The 26,048-nt window shown below is 43.7% G+C and overlaps 1 protein-coding gene across 15 annotated transcripts in view; it reads left to right on the forward strand.

Annotated features, from left to right (window-relative positions):
- Positions 1-24,736, forward strand: part of LOC144592969 (uncharacterized) — a 253,430-nt gene extending 228,694 nt beyond the window's left edge. For 14 of the 15 annotated variants that reach the window (XM_078398358.1, XM_078398359.1, XM_078398361.1 and 11 more), the window contains 4 exons: positions 3,661-3,753; positions 7,272-7,353; positions 9,945-10,057; positions 17,082-24,736. In XM_078398358.1, the coding sequence (XP_078254484.1) occupies positions 3,661-3,753; positions 7,272-7,353; positions 9,945-10,057; positions 17,082-17,288 (495 nt within the window). In that variant the 3' untranslated portion in view covers positions 17,289-24,736. Of the gene's footprint in view, positions 1-3,660; positions 3,754-7,271; positions 7,354-9,944; positions 10,058-13,721; positions 13,888-17,081 lie in introns of all 15 variants that reach the window. The other variant, XM_078398356.1, reaches the window with a different exon arrangement.
- Positions 24,737-26,048: the final 1,312 nt, after the last annotated feature.

Consider the following 26,048-nt stretch of genomic DNA (forward strand, 5'->3'; position numbering starts at 1 on the left):
GAATATTAAGCCTATGGAGACTGCCTTTACCCCCACACTCCTCTGTCATCTGTTCTCTCACATGACATTAACAACCTGGCAGCGATACCAGCCACCGACACTGGGGGTAATTTACAGTAGCCAACAACCTGCACTGTTAGAATGTGGGAGGAAATGGCACAAGGTGGATACCTACATAGTTACAGGGGAAAGTAGAAACTCCGCCGAGAGCATCAGAGATCAGGTTGAACCTGGGTTGCTGGGGCTATGAAACATCTGCAATGCTACTGCATTGTCCAGAATAGATGTCATGTTGGCAAACAAAAATGCGATGCATGCCATTGGTATTGGTCAAGTGAGAAATGTTGTCTTGGACATTGGCTAAGTTTATTGATCTGGCCAAAGGTTGCCATGGCATTCTAGATACATCACAGCAGATAAACAAGCCAACCTTCTTTCTTCAAATTAAAGCCATCTCCAGCATTGGTCCACTCATCCAAAGGACAAGTGAATCACAGTCTCTCCTTATCTTCACACTCAGTTTGGACACCTTTCTTTTGGTGCGGTCTGTTTGTGCCATTCCACAATGTACAGGGCTACCCTTTTGCCAAGTGCAGTGTTTGCACATATGACTCTAGCCTTGATATTTGCTTCAAGCTAACAAAAGTAAACAAATCACCTGAACCGCATCTGTTACTGCAAGACATCATAGATAAAAGAGATGAGAATTGCTTTGGGAGAAGGATTTTATGTTCATATTGGTATGAATGCAGCTATGTAAGTGTGGAGCCTGACACAGCTAGACAAGGCATCCCTAAATGTAGATAATTCAGAGGCAATCCCAAATGGGAGCCAAGGATTCAATTATATTGATTATTGTATATTAATGATTTGGATGAAAGGATTGAAGGCTTTGTGGCCAAGTTTGCGGATGATACAAAAATAGGTGGAGGGGCAGGTAGTGTAGAGAAAGCAGGGACTCTCCAGAAGGACTTGGACAGGTTGGGAGAGTGGGCAGCAAAGTGGCAGATGGAATATAGTGGAGCAAAGTGTGGAGTCATGCATTTTGGTAGTAGTAATAAAGGCGTAGACTATTTTCTAAATGGGGAGAGAAATCAAAGGTGCAAAGGGACTTGGGAGTGCTGGTGCAAGATTCCCAAAAAGTTAATCTCCAAGTCAAATCGGTAGTAAAGAAAGCAAATACAATGCTAGTATTTATTTTGCGAGGGCTTGTGTACAAAATGGGGATGTTGACATATTGTGAGCAATTTTGGCACCATATCTGAGGAAGGATGTGCTGGTTCTGGAGAGGGTCCAGAGGAGGTTTACAAGAATGATCCCAGGAATTAGGTTAACATATGATGAGCGTTTGACAGCACTGGCTTGTAGTCGCTGGAGTTTAGAAGAATGAGGGGGGACCTCATTGAAATGTATAGAGTAGTGAAAGGCTTGGATAGAGTGGTGGAGAGGATGTTTCCATTAGTGGGAGAGTCTAGGACTAGAGGTTATAGCCTCAGAATTAAAGGATGTCTTTTAGGAAGGAGATGAGGAGGAATCTGAAGCTCTATAAGGCGCTGGTCAGGCATCATTTGGTGTACTGTGAGCAAATTTGGGTCCCATATCTGAAGAAGGATGTGCTGGCCCTGGAGAGGGTCCAGAGGAGGTTTATAAGAATGATTTGCACATGATGAGCGTTGCGACAGCATTGGGGTTTAGAAGGTTGAGCGGGGACCTCATTAAAACTCACAGAATAATGAAAGGCACAGATAGAGTGGAAGTGGAAAGGATGTTTCCACTGGTGGGAGAGTCTATGACCAGAGGTCATAGCCTCAGAATTAAAGGGCTCTCTTTTAGAAAGGAGGCAAGGAGGAACTTCTTTACTCAGAGGGTAGTTAATCTGTGGAACTCATTGCCACAGAGGGCTATGGAAGCCAAGTCAGTGGATATTTTTAAGGCAGAGATAGACAAATTCTTGATTAGAACGAGTGTCAAGGGTTATGGGGAGAAGGTAGGAAAATGGGATTAGGAGGCACAGATCAGCCATGATTGAATGGTGAAGTAGACTCGATAGGCCGAATGGCCTAATTCTTCTCCTATAACTTGTGAACTTCTTTAGTCGGAGGGTGGTGAATCTGTGGAATTCTTTGCCACAGAAGGCTGTGGAGGCCGTCAGTGGATATTTTTAAGGCAGAGATAGATAGATTCTTGATTAATATGGATGTCAGAGGTTATGGGGAGAAGGCAGGAGAATGAGGTTAGGAGGGAGAGATAGATCAGCCATGATTGAATGGCGGAGTAGACGAAGGGCCGAATGGCCTACTTCTGCTCCTGTCACTTATGATCTTGTGAAGTCAAGATTTTATTGTCATATGTCCCATCATCATTAGAAGGATGAGAGGAGATCTTATCGAAACGTATAAGATTATTAAGGGGTTGGACACGTTAGAGGCAGGAAACATGTTCCCAATGTTGGGGGAGTCAAGGACCAGGGGCCACAGTTTAAGAATAAGGGGTAGGCCATTTAGAACTGAGATGAGGAAAAACATTTTCAGTCAGAGAGTTGTGAATCTGTGAAATTCTCTGCCTCAGAAGACAGTGGAGGCCAATTCTCTGAATGCATGCAAGAGAGAGCTAGATAGAGCTCTTAAGGATAGCGGAGTCAGGGGGTATGGGGAGAAGGCAGGAACGGGGTACTGATTGAGAATGATCAGCCATGATCACATTGAATGGTGGTGCTGGCTCGAAGGGCCGAATGGCCTACTCCTGCACCTATTGTCTATTGTCCCCAAAGAATACAATGAAATTCTTATGTGCAGCAGCACAACAGATATGTAAACATAGTGCTCTGTAAAACCTGTAACAAACAACTAAAAAAAGTTCTGTATTCATAGGTAAATAAACAGACATATAAGTAAACAATAATACTGCAAAGTCAAAAATAAGGCCCCCAAGTCAAGAAAGTCCAGAGCCTATTTGGAGATTGTAGTCTTATTAAACACTGATTTGCATGATGGTTGTAGGGAAGAAACTGCTTCTGAACCTGGATGTTACAGTTTTCAAACTCCTATACCTTCTTCCCGATGGCAGGAGTACATTGCGTGCATGGCCAGGCTGGTGTGTGTAGGAATGAACTGCAGATGCTGGTTTAAACTGAAGATAGACACAAAATGCTGGAGTAACTCAGCGGGACAGGCAGCATCTGTGGAAAGAAGAAATGGATGGCATTTTGGGTGAAGGAGCTCGACCCGAAACGTCACCCATTCCTTCTCTCCAGATATGCTGCCTGTCCCGCTGTGTTACTCCAGCACTTTGTGTCTATCTTCAGGTTGGTGTGGCCATCTATAAACCTGAACCAGGAGGCAATCGCCAAACTGGATGTGGCAAAGCAGTGATTGCATTTTGAATAAACCTATGCTGCAACAATATAGTGTTATTTCCATTTTTGTTCTGGCCCTTACAAAGGCATTAGGATTTTGTCCCTGAACATAATTATCACCACGTCCTACATTAGGAGAGCTGTCAAGCAACATAATGTCTACTTATTTGAACGGTTTTCCTCTTCTCGAGGATAATTGATCTTGAACTTTGTGACAAATGTAACAGAAAAGTCTCAACAATGCCTTGAAATTATTTATTAAAAAGAAAACTGATCCAGAATCGATTTGTCCCAATGTGTCTTAGGTCCAGATTATGAACAAAAAAGTTGACTACAGTCATGTGCAGTCCAAGTGTGGCTCGAAGGACAATATCAAGCATATTCCTGGTGGCGGCAATGTGAGTATTGCCTTTTCCATTCCCTTTACATTAACCTTCCGTGCATTGCTAACGTGGAGCTTATTTAGTCTATTAGTAATCATGGGAAATGTAGCACCTATACAAAGCATAACCAGCTATTATGTATGATAATTTATTATCTGCAATTAATTACAATTAATCAGGCTGAACATGATGCCAAGGCCATCTCTCATCTGCCTGCAAATAATCCATATCCTTCTATTCCATGCATATTCATGTGCCTATCAAAAAGGTAGACACAAAATGCTGGAGTAACTCAGTGGCAGCATCTCGGGAGCGGTGCTGGCTCGAAGGGCCGAATGGCCTATTCCTGCACCTATTGTCTATTGAATGGGTGACGTTTCGGCTCGAGACCCCTCTTCAGACTTATGTCAGGGGAGAGGGCAGGACAAAGATAGAATGTAGTCGGAGACAGTGAGACTAGTGAGTGAACTGGGAAGGGGGAAGGGCTATCTGAAGTTAGAGAAGTCAATGTTCATACCGCTGGGGTGCAAGCTACCCAAGCAAAATATGAGGTACTGTTCCTTCAATTTGCGCTGGGTCTCACTCTGACAATGGAGGAGGCCCAGGACAGAAAGGTCAGATCGGGAATGGGAGGGGGAGTTGAAGTGCTGAGCCACCGGGAGATCAGGTTGGTTAAGACGGACTGAGCGGAGGTGTTCAGCGAAATGATCGCCAAGCCTGCGCTTGGTCTCGCCGATGTAGAGAAGTTGACACCTGGAACAGTGGATACAATAGATGAGGTTGGAGGAGGTGCAAGTGAGTCTCAGCCTCACCTGGAAAGACTGTTTGGGTCCTTGCCTATCCAAAGGTCTCTTAAATGCCACTATCGTATTTGCCTCCACCACCATCCTCGGCAGCATGTTGCAGGCATTCACCACCCTCTGTGTATAAAAACAAAACTTAAGCGGCACATCTCCATTAAACTTTGTCCCTCGCACCCTAAAGCTATGCCCTCTAGTCTTTGATATTTCCACCCTTGGGGAAAAAAGCTCCTGATTGTTTAGCTTATCTATGCCTATCATCATTTTATATACTTCTATCAGGTCTCCCCTCAACCTCTGGCATTCCAGAGAAAACAATTAGAGACTGTCCAACCATCTGCATTACTCGGGCCTAATTGGTGATAACATGATTTCAATCAGGAACTAAAGAACTACTTAGAAGTTACTTTAGAGATTGGCAAGCAGAATTAATGGTCTGAAGGAGGGTTTCGATCCAAAATGTCACCTATTCCTTTTCTCCAGAGATGCTGTCTGACCATTATTCCAGCTTTTTGTGTCTATCGTAGAATTAATGGCAAAACCCTTAACAGCATTGATGTCTAGAGGGAGAGCAGAAACGTCACCCATTCCTTCTCTCCAGAGATGCTGCCTGACCCGCTGAGTTACTCCAGCATTTTGTGTCTATCTTTGATGTATAGAGGGATCTTGGAGTCCAAGTGCATAAATCCCTGAAAGTGATCATACAAGTAGATAAGAGTGGTTAAACAAAAAAGCATATGGTATGCTTGCCTTTATTGGTCGGGACATTGAGTATAAGAGTCAGGAAGTCATGTTGCAGCTTGATAGAACTTTGGTTCGGCTGCAATTTGAGAATTAGGCACAGTTCTGGTTGCCCATTACAGGAAGGATGTGAAGGCTTTGAAGGGTGCAGAAGTAGTTCACCAGAATGCTGTGTTGATTAGAGAGTATTAGCTAAATGAGCTGGAGAAGATAGCTGTAGAAGACAGTTGGAATCTTTTTCACAGGGTAGAAATGCCAAATGCTAGAAGGCACAGTTTAAGAAAAGGGAAAGTTTAAAAGAGATGTATCGGGAAAGATTTTAATTTAAACACATAGAGTGGTGGGTGACTTGAACATACTGCCAGTGGAGTAGATGGAAACAGATACGATAGAGGCTTTTGACATGCTTTTAGATAGACATACGAATGTCAAGAGAGTTTGATTGTCATATATGCCCCAAACAAAACAATGAAATTCTTACATGCAGCAGCACAAACGTAGTACTGTAAACGTAGTACTCTAAACAATATAATCAATGAGAAAATAAAGGTGTGTACGTGTGTATATATACACACACACACTGAACATTATTTTATAAATATATTCTTTATATATATATATATATATATAGGTTTAAGGTGAAGGGAAAAAGAATTAATAGGAATCTGAGGGGTGCCTTTTTCCACACAAAGGGTGGTGGATGTAAGGAACAAGCTGCCAGAGGAAGTCGTTGAGGCTGGGACTATCACTAAGTTTAAGAAACAGTTAAGACAGGTACATAGATAGGACAGGTTTGGAGGGATATGGGCCAAACGTAGGCAGGTGGGACATGTTGGCCGGTGTGGGCATGTTGGGCCAAAGGGCCTGTTTCCACATTGTATGACTTTATGATTTTTTATACACATACACACACACACACATACACACACACACGTATATACACATAAAAAACAGACAATAATGTGCAGGGAATGGAGGGATATGGCAGTGAAGAGATGGTTTTGGCATCGACACGGACATCATGGTCCATAGGGCCTATTCCTGTGCTCTACTGTTCTATGTTTTAAAGAAGCTGCCTTGGGGTGAAAAACACATCGACTACCCACAGTAATCAGACACAATTGTCTTTTATAGACACAGCCACGACTTTCACCGCAGGAGGCTTTTGAATTTAACAAGCAATCAGGCCTAATGACACTTATGCAATGAAACTCTAAAACAAACAGCCTTTAGTATTTTAAGGTTGCAGTTGCAAGATGAAACTTACAGTAGTAAAAAGACCGTTATTTTTAAAAATCCTGCAAAGAAAAATAACTTTGTTATTGCAAATGTAAACTCTCTAGCCCCTAACCCCCTTTTCCCCATTGACATAGTTGTTTTAATCACGCTATTTTCTAACACAAGGTTTCTTAGGAACACAACGATCATGTGGTAGGAGAACTGTGTGTTTAGTTTAGAGATACAATGCGGAAACAGGCCCTTCGGCCCACCGAGTACTCGCTGAACAGCGATCATCCCATGCACTAGCACTATGCTGCACACGAGAGAAAATTTGCAATCATTACCAAAGCCAATTAGCCTGCGCACCGTTACATCTTTGGAGGTGTGGGAGGAAACCGAAGCACCCAGGAAAAACCCACATGGTCACGCGGAGAACGTACAAACTCCGTACAGGCAGCACCCGTAGTCAGGGCCAAACCTGGGTCTCTGCCGCTGTAAGGCAGCAACTTTACCACAACGCCACCGTGCCACCCAATTAGAAAGTCTGTGTGTGTGTGTGTATAAACCTCGTCGTTCCTAAAGGGTCTAGTGGTTACATGTATCGCTTTGGGCTGGTTATCTGGCTTAGTTGGAAATCTGAATCTTTCATTTTAAGCAAAGTAATATTTCGTCTACCTTAATGAAGGTCCAGTTGCAGATGCAATTCCCATTCGCCTTAAAATTATTGAAGCAATGATAAACTTTTGGGTGTTTTAATCTTTGTAATCGTAGGTGCAAATTCTAAAAACGAAGGTGGAGACGAGTCGTGCAGCATCAAAATGTGGGTCCAAGACCAATCTGAAACACAAAGCAGGTATTGCCAACAAATTCAACAGAACCCTGAACTTGAAAGTTGAAAATTGCATTTAGGCAGCCAATATCTTTAAGAACAATAACATTACATTGTGAGATGATGACTTTTAATATGTTATATTATTATATGATATTTTAATATGTTATCGTGAGCACAGTTGTGGAACGAAAGTCAGTCAGAACACAGAATTCTCTGGTCATCTTTGAACAAAGCCCTAGGATCCTTAACATGTTCCTAAGCCCATAGACAAAACAGCCTGGAGTTATGATCTCATCTAAAATGCAGATTACGTCAATGGAGATGGTCAAGAGCTTCAAGTTCCTTGGTACAAATATCATGTGCCTGAATCCATCCAGATTAGAAAGCACACCTCTACTTCTCAGAAGGCTTAGGAGATTGGGCATGTCTTTAATGATGCTAACCATTTTCCACAGATGCACCTTAGAAAGAGTCTTCTCAGGATGCATCAAGCTGGTATGGCAACTATTCTGCCCAAGACTCCAAGAAACTTTCCCATCAACTCCCTCCACACCACTTTGTCTCGGGAAAGCAGCCAACACGTTCAACGACTACTCCCACCCAAGTCATTCTCTCCCCTCCCCTCTCCTGTTGGGCTGAAGGTATGAAAGCTTGAAAGCACGTTTCATGAATAGCTCGTTCCCCACGGTCACCTGACACGTGAATGATTCATATGTTAGGGATGAGTTTCTGATCTCCCAATCTACCACGTTTCACCGCTTGCACTTTTTTTTAGAGTCATACAGCGTGGAAACAGGCTCTTCAGCCCAACTTGCCCATATCGATGAACATGCCCCATCTACACTATTCCCACCTGCCTGCTTTTGGCCCATACAGTGCCCTCCATAATGTTTGGGACAAAGACCCATCATTTATTTATTTGCCTCTGTACTCCACAATTTGAGATTTGTAATAGAAAAAAATCACGTGGTTAAACTGCACATGGTCAGATTTTAATAAAGGCCATTTTTACACATTTTGGTTTCACCATATAGAAATTACAGCAGTGTTTATACATAGGCCCCCCATTTCAGGGCACCATAATGTTTGGGACACAGCAATATCATGTAAATGAAAGCAGTCATGTTTATTATTTTGTTGCATATCCATTGCATGCAATGACTGCTTGAAGTCTGCGATTCATGGACATCGCCAGTTGCTGGGTGTCTTCTCTGGTGATGCTCTGCCAGGCCTGTATTGCAGCCATCTTTAGCTTCTGCTTGTTTAGGGGTCTAGTCCCCTTCAGTTTTCTGTTCAGCATATAAAAGGCATGCTCAATTGGGTTCAGATTGGGTATTTGACCGTTTTTAGCTTTGAAAACTCCTTTGGTGCTTCACCAGTTGCTGGGTGTCTTCTCTGGTGATAGACAATAGACAATAGGTGCAGGAGGAGGCCATTCGGCCCTTCGAGCCAACACCGCCATTCAATGTGATCATGGCTAATCATTCTCAATCAGTACCCCGTTCCTGCCTTCTCCCCATACCCCCTGACTCCGCTATCCTTAAGAGCTCTATCCAGCTCTCTCTTGAATGCATTCAGAGAATTGGCCTCCACTGCCTTTTGAGGCAGAGAATTCCACAGATTCACAACTCTCTGACTGAAAAAGTTTTTCCTCATCTCAGTTCTAAATGGCCTACCCCTTATTCTTAAACTGTGGCCCCTTGTTCTGGACTCCCCCAACATTGGGAACATGTTTCCTGCCTCTAACGTGTCCAACCCCTTAATAATCTTATACGTTTCGATAAGATCTCCTCTCATCCTAAATTCCAGTGTATACAAGCCTGCCAGGCCTGTATTGTAGCCATCTTTAGCTTATGCTTGTTTTGGGGGCTAGTCCCCTTCAGTTTTCCCTTCAGCATATAAAAGGCATGCTCAATTGGGTTCAGATCGGGTGATTGACTTCGCCACTCAAGAATTGACCATTTTTTAGCTTTGAAAAACTCCTTTGTTGCTTTAGCAGTATGTTTGGGATCATTGTCTTGCTGTCTTGCCGAACCAGGCCGTGATGCAATCAGTCAATATTCTCTCTACCATACAACTGTAGAAGTTCTAGAGAATACTCATTGACATACCAACATTCTCAATCGTCTAAGGAAATAGAGGCGTTGACAGCCTTTCTTCATGATTGCGTCAATGTGTTGGGTCTGTAGATTAACCATATTAGATCGCCTTCACTATATCTATCACCACACTTATTATGCATGCTGCACATTCCACATGTGGTCCAGTCCGGATCTTCATCCCTACCTGGACTATGTAGACAGCCTTCCACCGTCTCACAGGGAGACTTGATGCTGATCACGGAGACAATCGCACGTAATGTTTCCTCCGCTTGTGTTACAATAAAAACTATGAGTTGTTACTTCTGTGTACGGGTCTGATTTAACAACATGGTGTCAAAAGTGGGATTCAAACCCACGCCTCCAATTGGAGACTAGAACTTGAGTCTTCAGAGATATACATGCCCAGGAATTTGAAGCTTTTAACTCCCCCCACCACCATCCTGTGAATTTAATCATATCATGTAGTAAGTAATTTTGTATGTAATATTCTTATTTTACACGTGTTTTTAGGCAGTGGTGATGTGAAGATTGAGAGCGGCAAAACTGATAACAAAAACAAAGCCAAATCCAAAATTGGGTCCTTGGACAACCTCAACCATACCCCAGGAGGAGGCAACGTGAAGGTGAGGTAGAGGCAACAAGCCCGAGTAAACTGTGTCAGCTCTGTTGCTAAATAACTATCAGTCGGTTGCATGGTTGAATTGCTTTGGGAAAATGCCGCAAAAAAAATAGTTGCCTGTTCATCTTCAGAATTTGTGTTTACCTTTGTTCCCCTCTAGGCTTGCAGTCCTTGCAACTAGTCTGCTTCCAATTATTGATGACCTCCAGCCCACCCACGCATTCTTAGACCCTTTCTGTTCTGACGTTTGTAGATGTTGAGTGAAGATAGGGCTGGATTTGCACATACATTAGTTCAGTTGACTGCTCCCATTCCTAAACAACGCTGAAACAGGTAGAACACCCAGTTGTGTACAATAGTGGAGGGTGGCCTGGCATTTGGAGCTGCAGATGATCAAGTGTCTAGAGAATGGGTACGACATCCTCAGTACTGCAGGTTGCAAGTGGTAAATTCCACTCTGCTGTTTACATACGTGTCCCATCCCCATGTCATATTAATTCCTGTAATCGCTTGCTCAAGAACCCACTGTTTAATTTCTTTTAAAATAAAGACACAGCCTTGGCCGACGTTACAAATCTGTGGAATTCATTGCCACAGAAGGCTGTAGAGGCCAAATCAATGGATATTTTTAAGGTGGAGATTGACAGGTTCTTGATTAGTGCGGGTGTCAGGAGTTATGGGGAGAAGGCAGGAGAATGGGGATTAGAGGGAAAGATAATTCAGTCATGATTGAATGGTGGAGTGGACTTGATGGGCTGAAAGGCTTAATTGTGCTCTTAGAACCTATGAAGTTCTATCTATGAACTACGCCTATGAAGGACGTGCGGGTTCGTAGGCTAATTGGCCTCTGTAAATTGTTCCTGGTGTGTAGGGAGTGGATGTGAAAGTGGGACAACATAGAATTGGTGTGGGCAGGTGATCCATGGTCGGCGTGGACTTGGTGGTCCGAAGGGACTGCTTCCCAAGCTGTATCTCTAAACTTCAGAAATCTATGAAGTTATGAAAGTGTGGGATGTTGTTGCGTCTACCTGCATCCTGCCTGATGTTTTGTCCAAATTCCATCACCTTCTGGCAGGGCCCCACCCACTTCAGTCACTTCATTGTCATCTTGTGCTTCTCACTGTAGATTCTCATTGACCTATTTTGTGACCATGTTACATCTTGGGCCGTATGAGGCCGTGGGTTATGTGGCTGTTGGATAATTCACTAATTACTGCATTCATCAGAGGCACCACCATAAACTAAATTGCCAAACTAATACCGACCTAGCCCTGGTCTAATTTGATTTATAAAAAGGTAATAATTTTATTTTATTTGTGTCATGGTGGTATCAGGTGGTTGCCACCGGCCTGACCTACAAGACTGAATCATAAGAGAAATCAGGTCTTTGGTCGCCTTTCCCTGTTTGTTCATTGGGCAGCCATACTGCTTGTAACAGTTGCCTGTTAAAGGACGACACAGTGGTGCAGCAGGTAGAGCCGTTGCCTCACAGCGCCAGTGACCCAAGTTCGATCCTGACCTGGGAAGCTGCTGTGTGGAGTTTGCACGTTCTCCCTGTGACCGCGTGGGCTTCCTCCCACACTCCAAAGACGTGCGGGTTTGTAGGCTAAATTGGCCTCGGTAAATTGTTCCTGGTGCGTAGGGAGAGGATGTGAAAGTGGGACAACATAGAATTGGTGTGGGCAGGTGATCCATGGTGGGATCTTTGTCCCGCCCCCTCCCCTGACATCAGTCTGAAGAAGGGTCTCGGCCCGAAACGTCACCCATTCCTTCTCTCCCGAGATGCTGCCTGACCCGCTGAGTTACTCCAGCATTTTGTGTCTACCTTTGATCCATGGTCGGTGAGGACTCGGTGGTCCGAAGGGCCAGTTTCCCATGCTGTATCTGTAAACTAAACTAAAAAAGTTCAGAAACTGGAATGATGACCTCTCGGTTTAATTTGCATCCCTTGTTGATTGATACTCATCGTCTTAGGTCTATTTAGTCAGAAATATAATTGGCCTCAGAACCCTGGATTAAATTGGAGAACACTCATTCATTATTTCTGCCACTGATTACCATCCAGGGACACTGAATGGTGAGACACTTGGGTGGCTGAGAACCTACTGGATTTAGGTATTAAAACCCTCACAACCAAATAGCTGCAGTGGTTCCTGAGGACTCTAGATGCAAACATAGAGTCAAACCTACGCAAGAAATAATTCAAAATGAATAAAACATTGAAGCAGTCATTAGACGTTGTACAATATTTTAATGCATATTTGGCTTCTCAATATTATTTCTGCATTCAGGAATATTACCATCTTCATGTGCTAAGTTATATTTATTTAATTGCATTCAATGTGACCTTCTTCTATATTTCTGCACAAATCTGTGCCACTAATTTCACTTCAGGAGTTACAGCGCAGAATGTGCCTTCAATTGTGATCTTGTTTGTGACTTGTTTTATTGTTTCTTTACAATGTTGAGATGATGATGAGGAACGAAAATGCACTGGAGGACTGAAGATGAGAGGCCCACCCTATTCATTCACATATCTTGTGCTCACATACATAAGTCTTTCAATCTGGCTTTATATTCCTGAAAGATGTTTTTACTTTGCGTGATGGATTCTAACCTTCCTCCATCACAAATGTCTCGTGTCTCTATTGCCAAAGCTTTACTGAGCTAGCTCTTCCTCAGCTGCAATAGCTTGACTGCACATTCCTTCTTCATGTTGCATGTGCTATGTTAGAACAATGAGTATTAACATTATTTCCTACCATATGATTAATTTCTCTTCCCCATTGCACAACACGTGGCCCACTTCATCCTGTTATCCTAAAATATGAAAGGTCATAAGTAATAGGAGCAGAATTAGGCCATTCAGCCCATCGTCTTCGCCATTCAATCATGTCTGATCTATCTCTCCCACCTAACCCCATTCTCCTGCCTTCTCCCCATAACCCCTGACACTCGTACTAATCAAGAATCTGTCTGTCTGCCTTAAATATATCCATCGACTGGGCCTCCGCAGCCTTCTGTGGCAAACAATTCCACAGTTAGGTTAGCCACAGAAAGGTTAGCTTTCCTTAGTTACAACTCTTTTCATTTCCTTGTCTTTCGTGCTCTTTGCACTGTTGGCTCTCTCCATGGCGTCTCCAGGCACACAAATATTATCAAGCCCCGCGTAATCCACAATGTGCACTCAAAATAGTCCATGAATTTTTAAAATAATGGGATATTTTGCTGGATTCCTGCCTTCTGCTGAATTCCGATTCGGATCGGGACCCTTCTTCAGACTGATTGTAGTAGGGGAAAGAAAGCTGGGACAGAGGTGGGGGCAGGACAGACCCCAAACCCCACCTCTTTTCCACACCACGCTTTGTTTCTTCTCCCCTTTCCCCACCCCTCCTCTCTTTTCCCCTGGCTACAATCAGTCTGAAGAAGGGTCCCGGCACGAATTGTTGCCTGTCTCTTCCCTCCACAGATGCTGCTTGACCTGTTGAGTTCCTCCAGCACTACTTGTGTGTTTCCCAGTTTTGATCTCAGTCCATCGGTGCATTTGATTTTTTTTTACTCATGGCATTTTAGGTTTGTTAAAATCTTGTGCGTGTATTTTGCATTTCATTTCATGCCCTCCTGTAACAATGCACCATTGTAGCCTCACCCCATGATTTTATTTTTAGAATGAGGGTGAAGAAGAATCAGAATCAGCAACGATCAGTCAGACTCCCGAAAATGGGGATCTGACGGGACAAGCTGAGAGTGGGACACAGCAAAATGGAGTAGGGGTGGACCCACCTGCCGGGTCTGGCGAAACTCACAGCCAAGAGTTACAAATGCAGGAGACATGTAAGTGAAAGCTTGGCCTGTAAGGACTGTGTGGTCTCGCGACAAATATTGACCAGCTGGGGAACCTCGTGCTTTGCTCTTCCATCCGGGAATTGTATTCAATAGGTAGGTTATCAATTGATGTGGATACTCTGTCAACTTCAAGCCCACCACACAGCTGTCTGTGTTAGAGTCACTACATTATGTCAGTCTGAAAGGCCAGGGGCTTTTTACACAGTGGATGAAAATGAAGTTGGGGTTGGAGTGGTAGAAAATTGAAGGGACTTTACAAAGTTCTTTATTCCTGTAGCAAGCCGCGTAAAACCTGGTTTATATGATAACAGAAAGAGAGCTTTCATTGCTTCTAATCTGTGGTGTGCCTGATCCAAATACCGGATTGAACAGGGTAAAGGGAGCTTTATTCTGTACATAACCTTTCGTGTTCACCTTCTAAAGTGTGGGATTGGTGGAATAGTACAAAGGGGGTTTTACTTTGTGTGGGCTTGTGTAATTAGATGGTGCAAACGGGGCTTTGATATGTATCTTTCCCCTGTTGTCCTTCCTGGGGGGTGAGTAGAGGAAAATTTACTGTTTACCCATCATGCAGTAAGATGCAGGAGCCTTTATCGTGTCTAACCCATGCCAAACCTATCAGATGGGCCATTGAAAAATGTGACATAAAATAGGCATCAGTTAACTGAGCAATGGGTAACCTTTATTTGTTATTTTAAAGGTTAAATAAAAGTGTCTAATTACTGACCCATTTGATGCAGACAATATAAATGGCCTGTTTGAAGCATTTGCTCAGATACCATCAAAGCCTCCATTCTTATTATTTCCAAGACCTGCTTAGTGCTGCAAATGCCACAACGCCCACTCATTGTAACCATAGGTTGACAGCATTATTGGATTCTGTACCAGTCAGCAGGCCTCATGCCTGACGTTTTTGGGTTAAAGCATATGTAGTGTTGGGGCGCTTCTCATCCTGTTATAGTGAGTGCAGAGACTGAATTTGGCATGGGATTGTGTAAAGCAGGAGCACCCCTAAATGTGGTCTGCTGACGGATGCATGACCCATTCCTTTAATACTTTAATACCAGGCAGCACAGTGGTGCAGCTGGTAGAGCCGCGGCCTCACAGCGCCAGAGGCCCGGGCTCAATCCTGACCTCGGGTGCCGTCTGTGTGGAGTTCTCCCTGTGACCGTGTGGATTTACTCCGGGTGCTCCGGTTTCCTCCCACATCCCAAAGACGTGCAGGTTCATTCGCCCTCTGTAAATTGCCCCTGGTGTGTAGGGAGTGGAACTGGTGTGAACGGGCGATCGAAGGCCGGCTGGGACAAGGTGGGCCAAAGGGCCTGATTCCATCTTCACACTAAACTAAACCCCATCTGTGGAGGCCAAGTCAGTGGATATTTTTAAGGCAGAGATAGATAGATTCTTGATTAATACAGGTGTCAGGGGATATGGGGAGAAGGCAGGAGGATGGGGTTGGGAGGGAGAGATAGATCAGCCATGATTGAATGGCGGAGTAGACTTGATGGGCCGAACGGCCTAATTCTGCACCAATCAGTTTAAGAAGGGCGAGGCAGAGTTTGAGGAGGGTGTTCTCCTCTTGATGATCGTGTACACGTGCTGCCATGATGCACAAAGAGCATGAACCTCCTTTGTGAGAGTCAAACACGCTGGATTAGCCATGGAGGAACTGCTCTCTGAACAAGGTCTGGGTGTGGCATCACTGTTTAGCTTAATTACCCCACTGAGAATCAGTATCTGCAGGGAAACTGGGCGGAAATATCGGGAAAGAACAAAGTAGGAAAATATAGAGTACAGAGAGTAATGTGTTCATTCAAAACTAATTGGAATAGCTTTATTTAGAATGAATGTAATTTTGAGCTGCATCAGAATCATTTAGATGATGCGGAAGAAATATCTGCCTTATTTGTAGGATTGTGGAGTGAACGTTTAGAATAAAATACATGTGCTGAAGGAACTCAGCAGGTCAGACAGCATCTGTGGAGGGAATGAACAGGTGATGTTACGGGTCAGGACCCTTCAGATTGTAGCTGGGGGGGGAGAAGCTGAAATAGAGAGGTGGGGGCTGGACAATGCCTGGCGAGTGATAGGTGGATACAGGTGGGGTGAGGGAGGGGTAGATTGGCAGGTGGTTGGAGTAAGTAATGAAGGCTAGTTGAAAAAGAGACTAAAGGGTGTCAGATACATGGAGTGGAGGGGGTGAAACATAAAGCCCGAGGGGGGATGGAAAACAAATGAGGCGTTCTGGATGGGAGGAGTGTATGAAGCAGAGGACGGGAGCAGGGTGACTGGGGAGTGGGATTGGTGGGAGAAATGGATGTGTATCGGGAAAGGGTGGTGGTGGGGAGATTGCAACAAACACCCGAAAGGGACTAATGTGTACAGGTCAGTTTGTATCAGCATTTAATAGTGCAGAGAAGATTGACAAGGTTGCTGCCAATCTTAAAAAGTTCAAGGACCTGAGCTATAGGGAGAGTACGTTCAGACTGAAAGTAGGTGAAGAGGCTAAGACCTTTATTCCTTGGAGCGCTGGAGGGTGACAGGTGATCTTATAGAGGAGAATAAGATAATGAGTAGGAATAGATAGGGGTGAATGCACTATCTATGAATGCACCTGGGTAAAGTATTTTACCCAGAGTTAGGCAATCAAGTGAGAGGACATAGACTTAAGGTGAGAAGGGAAAGGTTTACAAAGAACCTGATGGGCAACTTTTTAATCCAGAGGGTGGTGGGTATATGGGCCAAATGCGGGCAAGTGGAACTAGTGTAGATGGAGTATCTTGGTCGGCATGGGAAAGTTGGGCCCAAGGGCCTGTTTCTGTGCTGTGTCTCAATGATAGGTGTCCATCTTCCATCAGTGTGCTCTGGCAGCAAGGATCAGATTGTAGATGGTAACACAGTGAAGCTTGATCTTGTCCGTACCTGACATTCATAGACGTTCCACCTGGGGTTCCTGAGTGATTGCTCTCTCCCTGCCCCTGCTCAAATACCCACAGCCCCACAAACTCCAGCTTGGGAAATCTCGTCTGCAACAGCCAATGTGGTGAGCAAGAAGTATACAAGGCAGGAGTTTCCTTGTGAAGGTGACTGTGTGGCAGGATGTGCAATGCATTTACGGGATGGTGGTGCTAAGGATTCTGTTTGCGGGGTGAATGTTATTATGTCCTTTTCCTCATCTGCAGATTGAATCTCACAAGCTGATGTTCCGTGAGAACGCCAAGGCCAGGACAGACCACGGAGCAGACATAGTGTACAAATCCCCCGTCTCAGACCACACCTCTCCTCTCTGCAGCACATCACTAACTGAAAGCCTCAGCTCCCTCGGATCTCTGCAGCTTGCGATCCCTGCTGGAAACCCGTCTGCCACTCTAGCACAGCAGAGCTTGTGAATTTATTCTTTCTTTCTTATCTTCATGTTTGTTTCAAACTAACATTTAACAAAAACAAGAGGTTTAGCATCATTAACAGGATTTGTGCTTTAAAAGGGATGTTCCTATTGAGTTATTTCGGGGGCTGGGGAACCATGTTACATCCTGTTACCTTAAAACAAAACCCATGTAACTGCTGCACATGTACCCTTGCGTAATAGATGCCCGTTATTTTGGAATAAGATGAGCTTGAGTGGAGCCACCAGTAAATCCAACACTGGATTGCAGACTGGTTGTGAGCATGAATTCATCATCTAATCATGAGGTTTGACAGATACAGTAGATGGATTTAAGGAATTAAAAAGCACCCCGACCCCATCCATGGTGGGAAGGTAAATATTTTCCCCCACGTCCTCAAATGACTGAAAGGGAATATTTAATTTTTTACAAATTATTTCCCCCGGGTTTTTGTCTTTGCATTTTCCTCCTGCACTCCAGAAATGTGATCGACCTGCAGCTGGCCCTTGCGTGGGCAGCAGCTGTGAATCGTGCTTTTCTTGAAGGGACTTTGCTCTTCTCCCGGAGTCTAATAACCTGCGCTGCTCTGAAGCCACGCATTCATATTGTTAAACCTTGCCATGCTGTAAATCTAGTCTCGACTTATTTGTCCCATGCTCCTGTAAATAAATCAAAAGTCACAAATATAAATAATTTGAACACACTGAATTTGCACATTTGGAATGGACCAGGCAGGGAAAGTGAGTTGGTAAAGAAACACAAAAAACATTCAAGTTTAAAAAGTTCTTGATGTCAGCAATCTTCAAGCCTTAGCGGTCTGTTGCCTAAGATACTTTTTAAAGAAACTCCAATCATTATCTTTCCCGAGAGATTGTTTTAACAGCATAGTTTCTGTCGGTACCAGTCAATGCATTACCATGCAGCTTGGTATGGAGTTCAGAAGTTGTTCATCATTCCTTGCCCTTTTGTGCACTTACAATAGACCTGTACAATCTTGCACCATGGAAGATAGCTATTCAGCCCCTGTAAATCCATGCTAACTCTTAGCAAGAGCTATACACAGGCTCATTCCCCAGAACCCCATATCTACCTTTAGTTCTTGCCTCCATCCTTGTTGCTGCAAGGCAGAGGTCAGATTTGAAGTGGAGGCCTATTTTCTTGGAGACTTGGTCTGAAATTGAACCCGAGGAGGATTGAATCAAATGAACTACTTCTGAGAGCCGTGCGGAAGTTCAAATGTTGGCATTAACTAGTCAGTTGCTAGGAGGCTGCATGGGAATACTTTACTAACCAGTACATTTAATCTTGACCTGAACTCTCGTTATTACCCAGGAGTTACAGCTATCCATTCGACTGAATTCTTGCAATTTCCCCAAGTTCTCTGGGCATGGCTTTGTCCTTCCATAATCTACACCCTGCCTTTCCTGAGTGCAGCACTAACTTAAAGGGAAGGTAGTAAAAGCAAACTGTGTAGATGCTGAAAATACTCTGGTCGGGTGAAGAGAGGCCATTGATGTGAAGATAGATACAAAATGTTGGAGTAACTCGGCGGGACAGGCAGCATCTCTGGAGAGAAGGAAACATCTAATGATGCTTTGGTCTGGGACAGAATGGCCACAGGAGCTGCCTGTCCCGCTGAGTTACTCCAGCATTTTGTGTCTATCTTCAGTTTAAACCAGCATCTGCAGTTCTTTCCTACACCATTGATGTGAAACTTTGATCTACCTTCCCCTGTTCACAGAGATTGATTGTGCCCTTTTTCCTTGGAAATGGTGACATATTGTTTGTTTCCACCCTCCTCTCCCCAACCTTTCCAATCTCTTTCTTCAACCCCCCTACTCCCCAACAGAAAACAGCTTAATCGTACCCGTCATTAAATGCCACATTGACAGGTGCTGCAGCAGTTCTTTCACATCGTCTTTTTAAAACATCTCTAAATAAATCTTAAGACAAAGGAGCAAAAGTCCCAAACAGTGAAAATGTTTTTTGGTATTTTGCACAGTGGGGAAGGCTAATGTATTGCTGTAGTCACCCAACAGGGAGATGGGCACTTCGGCTCAACATATCCCTACTATCATCAAATAGTCATCCGTGTTGATCCCAGTTGTCAGCAGTCAACCTTGACGTGCTTCTCTAAACACTGCTAAAATGTTGTGTGAGTTCCTTCCTCCACCAACACCTTTTTTAAAGTTGGTAGATATTTGCAAGTCATTATTTTGAAGCTTACCCTTTCCATCAAGTGCCCTGGAGCAACTCATCGTTTGAGTCAGGAACGGGCTCTTCTGCGCACTCTACCAATGTTAGGTATTGAGTAGCCACCCCCACTAATCCCACCTTTCAGCACGGCACTGTGGCCTTCTGTGCCTTGCCAATTCAAGTGTTCGCTTTGTGAGTCCCTGCCTCCGCCTAAACCCGAGGAAACAAACGCAGCTCATCCAGTCCCTCCTCATAACTGAACCACTCTGACCCAGGCGACATGCTGGTGAATCTGGTCTGCACCCCCTCCAGTGCAATCCCTGTCCTTCCTGCAGTGTGGCAACCAGAACTGCACATAGAGCACTCCAGTTACAGGCTAATGTTTGCACAATGTTCTTGTATTCCATGCCCAGCTAAAACTGGCAAGTACCCCGTATGCTGCCTTAACTACTTTACCCACCTGTGCTGCCACCTTCAGGGATCTATTAGAATTGTGCACCGAGATCCTTCTGTTCCACGATATTCACCAGAGCCCTACTGAACTGTCCCACCCTTATTAGTCCTCCCAAAATGCTTCACCACTTGTCAGAATAAAACACCGTGTCGTAGCTCTGCCTGTCTTACCGATCAATGTCACTCTGCCGCCCAAGACCATTCTCCTCATTATCAACACCGCCACCAACTTTTAGTTTTTTGTGTGAATGGTGTCTCCATCATTCACATGTTACTGTGCCCAGCAAACAGTAAGGGTCTCGGCACTGTTCCCTGCAGGAGATCGATGGTCACAATAACAGACCCTCTCAGGTTGAATCTTTCAATCAGTCTGAAGAAGGGTCCCGTCCCGACCCGAAACGTGTTCTCCAGAGATGCTGCCTGACCCGCTGAGTTACTCCAGCACTTTGCGTCTTTGTTTTTGTAAACCAGCATCTGCAATTCCTTGCCTCCACATTTTGCTCCTCCTCAGTTTACTCTGTAGTTCAACTAAAGCCGGGCCTCTGGAATGGACGCGTGGCTGGTTCTACTCAACAGTCAAGGTGTTTAGAGGTAGATTGGAGGGGAACTAGGATAGGAGGGGGATTCATCACATCTGGATATGGCTTATAGCCATTGTCTATCATTTTCTTTGTGTTAAGAACAAGTCCTGTTATTGAATAAACCTGCGGTATTTTTCTTAGTCTTTGCAGCTTCTGTTTCCGTCTTGGTGTTAAAATTTGTTTTTAAAAAGAACTGTAAATTGTTTTAACTTATAGATTTCTTCAAGTTTAATCTTTGGTGATGAAGTACTGACTATTGTATAATGCGTAGTGATTTAAAAAACAATACAATTAACTGTTTTCTAAGCAATATAATCTTCAAGGCTGTGGAGCGCTGCCTTCTGTTGGTGATTGCAAGAGGAGTGGGTCTGAGCGAGCCGGCCAGGATTTGTCGAGTTGTTCTCAGTGGTTGGCGGGCAGGATGGATGCTGTATGTAGAAGTGGAGTTTGTGCAGAGTTTTATGAAATGAAGGATCAGGGGTAGGGCAGCAATTAGATGTAAACGCATTAACGTGTAGGAAAGAGCAAACTAGAACGAAGCCATTAAGGTTGTTCATTGCAAGTGAGTGAGTGGAGTCAGGCTGATGGCCTTTTGTGTGGGTTATAAATTTGAATACCAAAATGGGAGGTTGTGCACACACACACACATAGTGGCAAATGACTGCGCACAGTGCAACCATGTGTTTGTTTGGACGTTGTAAGTGGCAGGGCGGTCAGTATTTGTTCCAAGTTTGGTCATTGGAGTCCAAAGGCACAAACTCGGTTCAAAGGTGACTTGGTGAGATTGGCTTCCTCATGTGTCAAGGTGGGGGTGGTTTGGTGAAGGGAGTCAGGCAGAGGGTATAATTACCTGAAGCCCAGAGACGCAGGGTGCTGGGGAATGACTCGAAAGTTTACTGTCATTGATATTGTTAATTTCTGAGGAATGTTTTAAATTGTTCACCTGGTCCTTCAGTGAGAATAAGGCTTTGGGGCTGTTGAGTGTCTTCCTTGTTTGTGAAGACAGGAGTACGTTTAATCAACTCTGGCTCCAGCAGATGTGGGACTAGGAGTGGATGTGTCTGGTCTATTCCTTCCTCCACATGCACTGTCTGAGACAGGAGCGGCTGGTATGTCTGGTGAAACGTTAGGTATACTTCTGAGAACAAATTAAACTCTTCCTACTTCAGGGAGTTTGGCCGAGACTGGTAAAAGAGGATAAGGGGAATCATGGGAGGTGTATCTGGATTTTGCACACCAAGAGATGTGTTTTAAATGAAGAAGTGATGTGTGTTTTAAATGAAGTAATGTTGGTCTATTGATCAAGGTTTTTGCAGAAGTTATTAATTCTAAAGTTGCTCAGAAAGGGAACTCCACTTTCAACACTTGTTACTCATTATCCCTCATCTAAATGTCTTTTTCAAAGGGATTTACTGCCTCTGTACCAGTTTGTCTGCTACAATTGCCTCTTGTTAGCTTTCGTTTGTAACTGCATCCAGACCTGTACTTAACCTTTTAAACACTATTCAGAATCACTCGAGCATTTAAAATATCTAACATTCTATTGTTGTTTATACTTAATTCAGAGTAGTTCTAGAAGATGACTGGTATATAACATCATTGTTTTAATCTCTGCACTAATGCCCAGATGTAGGTGAAATTGGCATCTGAAAATGGAAGGTATTAATGACATTTATTGAGTTTTGTGGACTTTTAGAAGTAGCTTCATTTAAACTGGGTCTGATCTTCTCCACCTTTCCCTTCAACCTTCTAAACAGAAAAAAAAATACGTTTACATGTGGAACTACATTTGATTAATTTCAGTACAAATATATCACATTTGCACAGAATTGATGTATTGATTTCAGGAAAATGATGGGATTACTCTGGTCCCAACAGTCCCAGAGAGGTTGGTTCAGGTTTACAATTGTGTTGGGAAAATGCTCTTAAAACGTTATGCATCAGATTGTAAAGAATTGTACACCCTCCTCGGTGCAAGGAACTCGGATGTTATGTGCATGTGTACTTGTTGGACAGATCATTTTTAATATGATGTTTGTGCTGCTGTGATTGTATTTTTTTTAGTTTCCTTATCTTTGTGTGGTTTAATGTGAATTGGTCTGTGTCAGGAGTCAAATAGAATTCCCTCGACATCATCTGAAGTGCATTTGCTTTGCTTATAACTACTCCCTAGTGCAGCTTGGAGAAGAATGGGGATTACAGGTTTGATTTTGGGACTGTCTGCAATTAAGGGTCATCTTAATTGGGGCAGCAGTAGGGACTGCACAATTAGTCTTGGCTCCAAATGGGTGGTGACATGTAGGATGAGAGAAACCAGCCTGGGGTCCCATTCAACCTCAGCTGCTGATGGATGTTCATTGACTTTGGATTAGGTTTTGTATGGTTCACATGGCCGTAGACTGCTATCTGCAGAGACGATTCTTGAGTTTGTGAGGAATAAACCCTACAAATAGTAATTTAAAAAGCCTTTAATGTGACCGTTAAATGTTTGAATGGTCATTGATTAAGTGCTCAAGTGGGTGGGAAATTGACGAAAGCAAATTGCTGCTACAATTCCCACAACAGTGATTACACTTCAAAAATATTCAAATATTTTCTTGGCTGTAAATCACTTCAGAACGTTTTGAAAGGGACATAAAGGCACATTATCAACACAAGTGTTTTTTTGTTTGGGGTGCCAGTAGTTAATGAACGTGAATCTGGTTTCAAAGGTGATGTTTGATACGACCCGCAACGGTCTCCTTCCTCATCTCACCATTCCCACCCTAAACAAAATACTCCTGTTACTGACCAGTGTGATTTGTTGGTCGCACCAGGACTGGTACTTTCCAAAACGAACTTATTTACTTGTGAATTGTTTCTTTTTTAAATATTAAATTTTTAAAATTGTGCATGTACTATCTAGATTAAACAGAAATCCTGTATGGAATTATAAATGACAACCTTTGGAGGGGAAAAACCAATAACTTGTTCAATCCACTGATGGTTTGCACTCTGTGCCATGCATGCCTGGGGTTTGTGGAATCAATGTGACCGGCCTCTGATCCTGGAGTGGCCGTGTGTTCGACAGACATTGTGATGGATGTTTAACAACATAGATTCTGTTGCACAAAGAAAGCACTAGTCCGCTCCAGGACCAGCATATGCTGCGTCTCAATCCTTCCCTTTTCTCCATCCCCAGAATGAAAGAACATGTCTGTGCCCGCAGTGAGACTGGATGACTTGCAGCTTTATGGGGGGAGACAGTATTTCTAGCCACAGCCTCCACTTGATGGCTGACGCTGGTCTTTTAGTGGGTGTCTTACATCAAGACCTCCACTGCAGTATGGATTGCCAGAATAATGGGTCCTTTCATGAGAACAATGACCAAGACTGTTGATGCAAGGCTGAAAGGGTCCAATTCTTCCAAAAGGTACCTTTCCCCAACCAGTGACAACAGGAAACTCAGCAGGAATTTACAACCAAATAATTTTTGTAATTAAAGGTGAGAAAAATCCAGAATCCATTTTAGGGGATTTAGCACACAAATATCTCTTCCCTTTCTCCTACCCAGAACTTGCTTTCTCTATCCCCTACTCTTCCCCTTTTGGCTTTTCCCGTACAGCTCAATTATTCCCTTGAGTTGCAACCAGGACCAGCAACTTTGCCTTGAAGTTCATGCTAATCCTTTTTGCTCTTTAATGAAATCCTTCCTAACATCCATTACTGGTTTTGTTTCTGTGTACGGGAGGGGAAGAGGCGTTATAGCCCTGAAGAGATTTCAGCCACTTTCACTTTTAAGATTCAGTGGTGCTCTTCCCACTTCCCATTGAAGAGTTTTAAAGCTTTAAGCATCCGTCCACACTAAAGTCACAGAACATACGTTTGAGGCACTATTCTTCAAAAAAATAATTGTCATTTCTACATTGTAAGATGAGAAGCGAGATTTTTAGGAAAAAGTATGCCGTTACTGAAAACCAAGGAACACGTTAATTTGTGTAGTTTTTAAGAGTCTGTAAATGGGTTTTTTATAGTAACGGGCTGCAGCAGTGAGTGCCTGGGTGGTACGGTACAGTATCTCCGCTGCTGCTATTGTCCTTGCACACATCTAATACTCTTGACATTTTCTTCTCGCTTTTGCTGTTTGGCCGCTGATAAGCACCATCATTGTGGCAAAGACTCTATTCCCATTGTTTGGTCCTTATTGTACAAGTAAAGGTTTGAAATAAAGCTTAAATGTTGATGTTACCAGCGTGTGTGTTTTGTGTTCTATTATTTTTGGAGTGCAGTGGGCCCAGGGGGTGGGTAAACTGCCTCCGAGATGGATTCTTGGAGCAGCTTGTACTGGAGCCTACCAGGGAGAAGGCAATTCTGGATTTAGTGTTGTGTAATGAACCAAACTTAATAAAGGAAACTCAAGGTAAAGGAACCATTAGGAGGTAATGACCATAATATGATACGTTTTAATCTGCAATTTGAGAGGGAGAAGGTAAGATTATAAGTGTCAGCATTGCAGTTGAACAAAGGGGAGTATGGAGATATGAGGTCCCACACAGGAGATTAGTGGTCAAAATTAGAGTACATGGTATGGGGGTAGGGTATTGACATAGATAGAAAATTGGTTGGCAGACAGGAAACAAATAGGAATTAACGGGTCCCTTTCAGAATGGCAGGCAGTGACTAGTGGAGTACCGCAAGGCTCGGTGCTGGGACCTTTAGATGAAGGAATTAAAAGTAAAATTTGCAGATGACACAAAGCTGGGTGGCAGTGTGAAGAGGATGCTATGAGGATGCAGGGTGACTTGGATAGGTTGAGTGGGCAGATGTATCAGATTAGGGAAAGGGGAAGTACGAGACCTGGGTGTCCTTATACATCAGTCACTGAAAGTAAGCGTGCAGGCACAGCAGGCATGTTGGTCTTCATGAGAGGATTTGAGTACAGGGCCCTGGTGAGACCACATCTGGAGTATTGTGTGCAGTTTTGGTCTCCTAATTTGAGGAAGGACATTCTTGCTATTGAGGGAGTGCAGCGTAGGTTCACGAGGTTAATCCCTGGGATGGAGGGACTGTCATAAAGTGTCGACTGGGCTTGTAGTCACTGGAATTTAGACGGATGAGAGGGGATCTGATAGAACCATATAAAATTATTAAAGGATTGGACACGCTAGATGCAAGAAACATGTTCCGATGTTGGGGGAGTCCAGAACCAGGGGCCACAGTTTAAGAGTAAGGGGTAGGCTATTTAGAACGGAGATGAGGAACTCACCCAGAGAGTTGTGATTTGTGGAATTCTCTGCCTCAGAAGGCAGTGGAGGGCTACTTCTGCACCTATTCTCTATGTATCTATGAGAAGGCAGTGATTCTGTTGAGTATCTGCCCTCTGGGAACTTTCCAGCGATTACCTCCCTTGTCGCTCAGAAGTGAAAGTAGCAAGATGAGGCAGCAGCCAAGAGAAAAATAGTTAACATTACAGGCAAGTTATTTTCATCTGAACTGATTGCCTCTTTTCATATTAATACTCGGTCTTCAATAACAGTGATTGTGTCTCTGTAGA

Source organism: Rhinoraja longicauda, chromosome 4, assembly GCF_053455715.1.
Source record: "Rhinoraja longicauda isolate Sanriku21f chromosome 4, sRhiLon1.1, whole genome shotgun sequence".
NCBI lineage: Eukaryota > Metazoa > Chordata > Chondrichthyes > Rajiformes > Arhynchobatidae > Rhinoraja > Rhinoraja longicauda.